Genomic DNA, 10,195 nt, shown 5'->3' on the forward strand with positions numbered 1-10,195 from the left:
ATGTCAAAAATGTAAAAAATCCAAAATTTACCTTATTATCTTTTTACTGAAACTAGAGTTGGCTTACAGTGAGAAATCAGGTTTGTGCAAATAATTTGTTATCATCTTAAGGTGCTCATACACCTTGAAAAGCTGTCAACCTAAAATCTTTGAGCTAGTCCTTCTCATTCCGTGCACGTTCACCTGACTGCTCACCTTTTCCCAAGTAAATCTGCATTCTGATACTTCAGGTGGCATCTTACCTCAATTTAACATGAAGATTAGGCAAGTTGAGGGCCAACTTTCTCAAGAAATTTTTAAATCAAGACAACCTCAGACATAATGTACATGATGTGTCTAAAAGTGGCCATCCTCCTTTACTGGCAGGTCGTAGATTAATAAAGAAATAGCAATAAAGTAGTTGTCATAATGGCAAAACAATATAAGATGAACTAATACTTTACAAATCCTACAGCTCTCTATTTCCCGTGAACTCCAACAGGTTACCCTATACTTCCTGAAAATTCTTATTGATTATCCCACAGGTCTCTGCTTCCTGGGAACACTTACTGGTGACCCCACAGGCCTCTACTTTTTAGGAATGCTTATTGGTTACACAATAGGTCTCTACCTCTGACTGACTTACTCACAGGTCTCTGATTCCTGGGAAGTCTTACCAGTTACCCCACAGGTCTCTGCTTCCTGGGAAGTCTTACCAGTTACCCCACAGGTCTCTGCTTCCTGGGAAGTCTTACCAGTTACCCCACAGGTCTCTGCTTCCTGGGAAGTCTTACCAGTTACCCCACAGGTCTCTGCTTCCTGGGAAGTCTTACCAGTTACCCCACAGGTCTCTGCTTCCTGGGAAGTCTTACCAGTTACCCCACAGGTCTCTGCTTCTTGGGAAGTCTTACCAGTTACCCCACAGGTCTCTGCTTCCTGGGAAGTCTTACCAGTTACCCCACAGGTCTCTACTTCTTGGGAAGTCTTACCAGTTACCCCACAGGTCTCTACTTCTTGGGAAGTCTTACCAGTTACCCCACAGGTCTCTACTTCTTGGGAAGTCCTACCAGTTACCCCACAGGTCTCTACTTCTTGGGAAGTCCTACCGGTTACCCCACTGGTCTCGACTTCTTGGGAAGTCCTATCGGTTACCCCGCAGGTCTCCACTTCCTGGAATCTTTTGCCGCTTACCCCAGAGGCCTCTACTTATTATTTCATTTAATTTAGCTTTTATGCTATTTGTGAAATCCGCTAAATAAATTGAAATTTAATTCTGGTTGAAATGTAAAAATTTCTTACAATTTAGGCTATGTTCATATCCATGTTGCAGGCTCTTTTATAAGCCTTTAAGTTACTCAAAAATCTTGAGTGAAATAGTGAATGGGGAAATTATAGACACCAGAAAAAAAGCTGACCAGACCCCATTATAATCATGACCAGTCCATTAGAAAGAGAGCTGAACTAGGCTAGTCTAACGGGAATGGTCAACTTAACACAGATCTGCTTCCCCATCTTCACTTGAAAGGCAAGAGATTGTCGAAAAATACGAAAGCGGAGTAAACAGCAATTAAAAAATAAAATAACCCACAAATATCCGGCCTTTGTGTAAGGAACGACATATTGTTGATGTGTGAACATGGACTCCCATCTGAGATGCAGAGTTCTGAAGGTCTTTCAACGTCGTCAGTGGTTGAAGTGTGACATCCTCAACTAATTTCCTGCGTACTTGACTGCACAGCTTAGGAGGGCGACCTGATCTGGGCAGAGTCTCAGTAGTGTGGTGAGTCTTCCATTTTATAATGATACTGCGCACTGTGCTTGCATGGAGAGTCAATGCCTTTGAAATTTTTTTATACCCTTCTCCAGCTTTGTGAAGTTCTACAACTCTTTCCCGCACATCTTGAGAAAGCTGCTTGGTCTTCATGTTGCTTTAGTTGACCGCCATGGAGGTGTACCCGAGGGAACCCATCTACAAGTTAAACAAACTTTAATTACACAACAATGGGGACTATTCTATCGTTCTAGAAACGTCTAAAATAAAACCATCTCACCTGATCCTTTGGAGGAACATGAGTTGATTTCTAGATAAAGAGCATGGTCTACATTTTGTTTAAGGTGCTCATACCTTCTAGGATACTGTAACCACAATGTAAAAACTGCCATGTTTTGGCTAAAAATAATAATTCCATAGGCAAAATGTACACTATGAAGGTAGGCAGGTTTCATCTGTGATGTTATCAAGGTACGGTTATGGACCAAAAGTGAGCATACATGATAAGATGTTTTGTGTGATGGCAGTCTCTTTTTCTACGAGGATTGGAAGATATCCTGCAACTTGTACATTGACAAAAACAAACTGGCAAAAGTAGTGGCTTTCAAAGTAAAGATTGTTAATAATTCTCACATGGCTAGGAAACTTATCTGCAAGGTTATATTTTTGGGTCAAAAATACCTAAGAAAGGTTTTGAGAGAAGTCAAGAATGGCAAAGTTTTTTTTTTTTTTAAGGAATGGAGATTCATGGATGTACAAGATGTCATAGAAGATTTATGATACACAGTATTGTCGAAGAGCGTAACAGATGGAAGTTCTTCTGGTCCTACGAGTAGGCCATCCATAAGTGCCCCATCTACATTGTCTTATATGTATATGGTCCACTTGTGATGTCCTCTGTAGTTGCTTTTGGTGGCAGAAAGGCGTCAGCATGGGTGGACTGACCAGTCTGTGGTTGTACAGTCCCTATACACAACATGCCGTAATGCCTGATGACTTTCTATCATTGCCAGCATTGACATTTTTAGGTGTTCAAGCTACAATAGGGATCAAAGTTGATGGTCAAGGCTTTAATCCGCACAACCATCAAACCGCCATCGGCACCCATTGTTTTATGATACACAGTGTTGTCGAAGGCCGTAACAGATGGAAGTTCTTCTGGTCCTACGAGCAGGCCATCCATAAGTGACCCATCTACATTGTCTTATATGTATATGAGGTTGCAGGGTGCAATGTACCAGTTATATAATGACTGCACAGAATGTTGTGACCACAAACATCTGCACAAAGTCTACTCTCCACAAAATGAACATGTTGTAAGTCCTTCCAGTCTGACTTTACAGAAAACTATGAAAATAAAAGATTCATCCAGGGTATATTCCTCAAGCAGCTTTCATTTTAGACCAGATCTTATGCAATTGGAGAAAGGAGCTCTAAACAGAAGAAGGGTACAAGAAAATTCCAAAGTATTGGTCCACCACTTGGTATATGTTCACAATCGCAATGGGAAACTTTTGGATCTGCTTGTCCAAAATTATCTTGTAAATGCATTAAACAAATTGGATTCCCTGCTTTAGAAAATCACTTATCATACAATACAAATGTCTAAATTTAGAAAATGTAAAAAATTGAAGATTTGTGGCTTTCACGTTCTGCATTTGGGACAATTCAGGAACTATAGGAAATATTCACCATGTCCGGTCAGAAAATGGAATTGGATTATCTAGATTTGGGGAAGCTTTGTGTACAATAATTTTACAAATTTGGCATAATTTTAAAGAATTTGTAAAATTTGAAGATTAAACTATTATAGTTTTTGTGGACGGCAGCCTTACAGACTCTCAACTAAGTTCAAGTAACTTAAATTTTTTTTTTCTTTATATATTTTCTTTACATATATACTAGCCTCTAATTTTTTTGTGTAAATTTGGACGAGGAGAGCAGTCCACAATGTTACCGATTGGATGGGTTTTTCCTTCATGACAAATAGCAGTGCCTGGGTATCCAAAGATACCGGAAATCAGTATACAGTTTAATGGGCAATAGTAGAGTGCCCCATCCAGGATCCCCATCACTGTACATAAACTCGCTCCGTGCATCTGCGTGATTTACTTTCCAGAACACAGAACTGTTTAACCGAAGCGTAATGCCAAGCTTAGTTCAGCATTTCTATGTTCAAGCCAGTAAATCCCTCGTAAACATGGAGAGAGTTAGGCAAAACAAACTTACTTGTGTACAACTGGCCGAAGGCCGGGGGTACATGACTTTTGGAATTTCGGTCTCAGTCTCAGAATTTCACAAGAATCCCTCTGAACGAGTCCTGCAGTATCTGGCATGAGGAATTTCGCAGCAGATTCTTTAACTTGTGTAAACTGTGAGGTGCAGCCATTAATTGGACTTCGGTATCTCTGACGGATGCTCGATTAGATTGAGATTTAGATAATAATAAGGCCAAGTCATCCCCTTGAACTCTTTGTCATGTTCCTCAATCTCTTTCGGAACAATTTCTGTGTAGCATGCTAACTACTTCCGTGAACAGCTCATCTTCTTCTCATCTCATCTTCTTCACCTGGCCAGCAACATACCCACACACGGAACAGGCCATTAGACCACCACCTTTCATTGCTCTATGGTCCACTTGTGATGGTCACATGTCTTCTGTAGATGCTTTTGGTGGCAGAAATGCGTCAGCATGGGTGGACTGACCAGTCTGTGGGTGTACAGTCCCTATACACAACATGCCGTAATGCCTGATGACTTTCTATCATTGACATTTTTAGGCGTTCAAGCTACAATAGGGACCAAAGATGATGGTCTAGGCTTTAATCCTTACAACCATCAAACCGCCATCTGCACCCATTGTTTGGATCACTTTTATTAGGTGAATGTGCAAATACGTTTCACGGGATGAGACAAGGAAAAACTATCTAACCTAGCTGTCTAACACAGCAACTTCAACAATAGCGATGAGCGGACCCATCTTGTGGATTTACCATAAACTTGGGAAAATCTATTGCTAATAATATTATTTTTCCAAGCGATTAATCTTGGATTAAATCTAGCACATGGACGCAGTATTGTACACCAAGCACACTTACACAATAATCCGTAGCCCCCTGTAGCATAAAGCCTGCCAGCCCCCAGTAGTATATAACCTGCCCATGCCCCCTTCCCCCCTTGTATTAACACTGTTCTCACCCTTCAGACAACCGCCGTAGGTCCTCTTCTTGCTTCTGATGCTCCGGTGCCCCTCTTCAGGTCCTCGTGCTCAGCCAGTACATACAAAGAGGAGGCGAACAAGCCGGAGGACCAGAAGAGGCAGCTGAGCATCAGAAGCAAGAAGAGGACCTGTGGGGAGCGTTGGAAAGGTGAGTACAGTGTAATTTTTTTTTATAGACGCAAGTATAAGCTGAGTTACATTTTTTCAGTACAATTTTTGTGCTGAAAAACTCAGCTAATACTTGAGTATACACGGTATCTTAGTAGATTCAGAGGTAGATTCCCCATGTCTGCCTCAACCCTCTAGCGTTATTTTCTGGAATGCAGCATTTTGGTTTTAAAACTTAAATTTTATATATATGTGTAAATTAGCTGCAGCTGCTACTTGCAAGCTCCTGATGCGAAGGCTACGCCACAACCCTGAGTAACCTCTGCAGAGCCGCCCCCACAAACATTTCCCCTTGTGGGCGGAACAGACCCGCGCAGGCGTACTATCTCCCGATACACAGCATTAATGTAGCCAAGTGGTTATCCAAAATGGGTCCAGAACTGTGCACTGACCAAGCATGGGTTATCTATGTGTACTGTAACAAGCAGAGGGTTGTGGACCCACTGTGCTATATAACTGCTTTGGCTGTGGACCACTGAGGATGTTATCCCTGGACCTCTCCGGTATTCACCCTTTCAAAAATTGCAAGGCTGCTACCTCTTGCAGTGGTCCCAGTATAGACAGCAGCTGGCCCAACAGGCAAAGGCGGGTAGTCAGTGTCATTCTGTAGTCAAGGCAGGCAGCGTTCAATCAGAATCCAGAGACCGCTAGAGGGTTGTGGCAGACAGCACAGGTTTGTGAAACAAGCCAGGGTCAGATACCAGGGAGGGCAGAGCAAATCAGAGTCCGGAACAAGCCGGGGGTCACACACGGGTAGCAAACAGAAGCACATTCTAGGGACTTGGCTCATCTTCCAGGATCTAATCCAGGCGTATGACATATGGCGGCACTTTTTTATATAACTAAATTGTGTAATTCTATGTAACTTGTGACTATTTTCTCATGGTCAGGGGTTGTAGAGTCTGGAATTATACTGCACCATTACTGCCCTATGTGAATGTAACCTTAGGCCTCCTTCATTTAAGAATGGAAATATGGAGGATAAATAATGACACATAAAGCGAAAAGACCATGAGTGGACTGGTAATGAGCGACTCATTCTGAAGATGACAGAAGAACAGCCATGTTACCTGTATCTGGGATAAGCGGTCACCAGAGACCTCATTTTCACTACAGACAGGTTCTTCCTGCACTCTCACAGCTCCTCCCTGCTCCATTCGCTCACACAACTCCTCCCTGCTCCATTCGCTCACACAACTCCTCCCTGCTCCATTCGCTCACACAACTCCTCCCTGCTCCATTCGCTCACACAACTCCTCCCTGCTCCATTCGCTCACACAACTCCTCCCTGCTCCATTCGCTCACACAACTCCTCCCTGCTCCATTCGCTCACACAACTCCTCCCTGCTCCATTCGCTCACACAACTCCTCCCTGCTCCATTCGCTCACACAACTCCTCCCTGCTCCATTCGCTCACACAACTCCTCCCTGCTCCATTCGCTCACACAACTCCTCCCTGCTCCATTCGCTCACACAACTCCTCCCTGCTCCATTCGCTCACACAACTCCTCCCTGCTCCATTCGCTCACACAACTCCTCCCTGCTCCATTCGCTCACACAACTCCTCCCTGCTCCATTCGCTCACACAACTCCTCCCTGCTCCATTCGCTCACACAACTCCTCCCTGCTCCATTCGCTCACACAACTCCTCCCTGCTCCATTCGCTCACACAACTCCTCCCTGCTCCATTCGCTCACACAACTCCTCCCTGCTCCATTCGCTCACACTACTCCTCCCTGCTCCATTCGCTCACACTACTCCTCCCTGCTCCATTCGCTCACACTACTCCTCCCTGCTCCATTCGCTCACACTACTCCTCCCTGCTCCATTCGCTCACACTACTCCTCCCTGCTCCATTCGCTCACACTACTCCTCCCTGCTCCATTCGCTCACACTACTCCTCCCTGCGCCTTCGCTCACACAACTCCTCCCTGCGCCTTCGCTCACACAACTCTCCAAAAATGGAGAATTATTAATATAAAAAGGTTGCAGAATCTTCCTGACTGAGCTGTTCACCTATTATATATGTTCTCCAGCAGGGGGAGCTTAGTGCACACATGCTACTCACTGTACTCACTAATAAGAGAGTATGCAGTGAGCTCCCCCTAGTTGTGGATGCAGATATACAGTATTTTACACTATATAATCTTCAGCATGCCGGGTAATAATCCCCATGAGGGCGACGTCCTCATGTGTTACCTCCTGGCTGGGAGATGCGAGGACAAGGAGGCCAGAAATTATGGATTGGTGTTACGCTGTGTATGGGTTTGGGGGTGCAACTGCAGGGACCCCATAGGTTTATGAAAACACTGATTTCTAGTACCTTCAGGAGTCTCTAGGATACTTCCATGCAGTGTTTGGTGATCCTCAGCAGTCCTATAGACATATATGGAAATGACGTGGTAGAGAGGATATGACTGGCCCAGTGTCTGTTCTATTACAAAAGTGCAGGAGCAAATCAAGATCTGCCTCCAGGAAAGCTGGGTGACAACAATCCTGCTTCCATTACAGGGTTTGTCCAAGCAGGAGATCAGTGGGAAATGGTTTTGGTTCTGGGGGATATTAAGTTGCACCCCCCAATACCCCACAATAACAGAAATCCTTACCTCCTGATATCAGGGGCGCTGCAAACAGGTGTTTAAGATGGGTTCCCCTATATTAAAGCTTCTATGACCAACTATAAGAAGCAGCTGAAGAGACGTCCTGACAGAGGAGGACGACTGAAGGTCTGGTATTTTTATCACAGCTGAGGGAGTCTTTTTTTTTTTTTTTTTTTTTACATATTGGGAAATGACATCAATTAAAACAGATCAGATTTTATATCCTCAGTCATTGCAAAAGTATTTAACCCCATAAAAGAATGTAACTGAGGGGAAAAAAAACATGCCATACATTGTGAGCAGGAGCCAACCCGTCTAGGGGGGTGGAGAGTTCCGTACTGAAGGGAACCTGTCATCAGAAATTGGTCTAATAAACCACTACCAGTATGTTTTCAAGCAGCTGAGAAGTTTCTGGATAATGTTTTTCTTTCATGGTCCAGTGTGGTGGCATCATCCAGAAAATCAACTCTGAAGTGAGATGGTAATTGGTTGTATCAAGTCAGGGAGGTGGAGAGTTTAACACTAAAGTCAAGCTCTCCCTGCCTCTGAACACCTCCTCCCATTTGAGTGACATCATGCATTGGACTTCAGGAGATCTGGTCAATGATGTCCCAGGACGCAGGACCATCAATAACAATGAAGGGGATGTTCTATGCCAGGGATAGCTTGACTTCAGTGTTAAACTCTCCGCCTCCTTGACTTCATAAACCAGTTTACATCTCACTTCAAAGTTGATTTTCTGGATGATGACACCACATCAGACCATGAAAGAAACATCATCTAGAAGCTGCTCATCTGCTCGACAACATACTGCTAGTGGTTTATTAGCTTAATGTCTGATGACAGGTTCCCTTTAAGCTCTCATCTGAACACTGGTCAGCTCTGCTGTGATGGACATCATCCACCAGACTTCAGAAGGGCCGCTCAGGACCAGCGATCACAGTGAAGAGGGGGGGCCTTCTGCAACAGGGAGAGCTGGACTTCAGTGCAGAGATCTCCAACTTTATACAACCAATTTACACCTCATTTCAAAATAGATTTTCTGGAAGATGCCCCCACCCTGGTCTGTAAGGGTAATGCCACACATGGCGTTTTGAACCCGTTTTTGGTAAATTTTTAAGCAGTCCGTTAAAAAACGCATGCGTTTTTTACCATTTTTAATTAAGATAATTGGTAAAACCTGTCAAAAACGCATGAGTTTTTTTTAACGGACTGCTTAAAAACGGACCAAAAACGGGTTCAAAACGCCAAGTTTGACATCACCCTAAGGCCGGCGGCACACATGGCGTTTTGAACCAGTTTTTGGGCCGTTTTTAAGCAGTCCTTTAAAAAAAAACTCATATGCGTTTTTTGAAAACCCATGTTGATTAAGATAATTAATGTGTTTTTTAACGGACTGTTTAAAAAACGGCCCAAAAATGGATTTAAAAGGGTACGTTCCATTACTTTAAGGGCTCAGGCAAACATACAGCCGAGCACTGGAGAGGGGTGAGCACTCTCTATATATAATATATATATATAAGAAATATAGGACATCTTCCTTTATTTGGCTGTGCACAGTCACGGTGCGCTGAGACAAGGTGTTCTCATCGCATGGTGACCAGACGCCATAGACGTCAATGGGGGCCAATATGCAGTTGCATATAGGTCCCCCTTACGTTCATGTGAATGAAACCTAAGATGTTAATCTGCTGGACACTGTACTGCCAGTGGTTTATTAGACCAATAACTGCTGATAGGTTCCCTTGAACCCCAAACCATTGCAACATTTGACTTTTTTTGTCTGACTGCATGAGGTCCACCCGCTGGGACCTGTGTGATTGGCGGAAGGGGGGTCCGTTAGCCCCTCTTTGCCATCCTTTATTGCACGGGTCGTCATGTAGATCTCATAGCAATAAGTAACAGGATATCTTATTGATCATAATAAAAAAAACATCCCTTTAAACCCAGCACTGACATAGGATTTAAAGGGGTTGAACGTGTTTGTCTAGGTGTCGGCCCACCATTTACTACACCGGCTCTGTATGAAGTAAATGGGAGGGGGGATATTTATGCAAGTCCATTATTTTTTTTCTTTTAAGCTTTATTTATAAAGGCATAATGCATCAGCTGTACGTACTGTGACTTTAGGTAGATTTTCTTAGGGGGGTTTAATACTTCTGCAATGGCCTGTGCTAATAGATTAGACAGCACGTCATATGTCTATGCAAGTAATGTCATCTATATATTTCTGGAGACCTCTATGCATTACTGTAAGCCCAGCCCCTAGGGGGCGCCCTGTGCCGGCAGACATAACGGGACACTGTACCATACACTTACCACTAGTAGGACGCCATGTTCGCTCAGAACCTTCTTCCTCTAAGCCCCGCCCCCTCCCTTGGCTGCGGTCATGTGACGATCTCCCGTTCTGGGTGACGCGCTGAGCGGCACGTGATCTCTGCCCCGCGAGGCGGCGAC

The 10,195-nt window shown here is 43.9% G+C and overlaps 1 protein-coding gene across 3 annotated transcripts in view; it reads right to left on the reverse strand.

Moving 5' to 3' along the window:
* The window catches only part of DDHD2 (DDHD domain containing 2), a 31,684-nt gene extending 21,489 nt beyond the window's left edge, over positions 1-10,195 (reverse strand). The window contains exons 1-2 of one of the 3 annotated variants that reach the window (XM_072149252.1): positions 10,058-10,189; positions 1,836-1,948 (exon numbers count right to left, since the gene is read on the reverse strand). Coding sequence is in view for 1 of the 3 variants with exons in the window: in XM_072149250.1 (XP_072005351.1) it covers positions 1,568-1,903 (336 nt within the window). In the remaining 2 variants the exon portion in view is untranslated. Of the gene's footprint in view, positions 1-1,567; positions 1,949-10,057 lie in introns of all 3 variants that reach the window. The other 2 variants (XM_072149250.1, XM_072149251.1) reach the window with 2 other exon arrangements.

Source organism: Engystomops pustulosus, chromosome 4 (assembly GCF_040894005.1).
Source record: "Engystomops pustulosus chromosome 4, aEngPut4.maternal, whole genome shotgun sequence".
In the NCBI taxonomy this organism is placed as follows: Eukaryota; Metazoa; Chordata; class Amphibia; order Anura; family Leptodactylidae; genus Engystomops; species Engystomops pustulosus.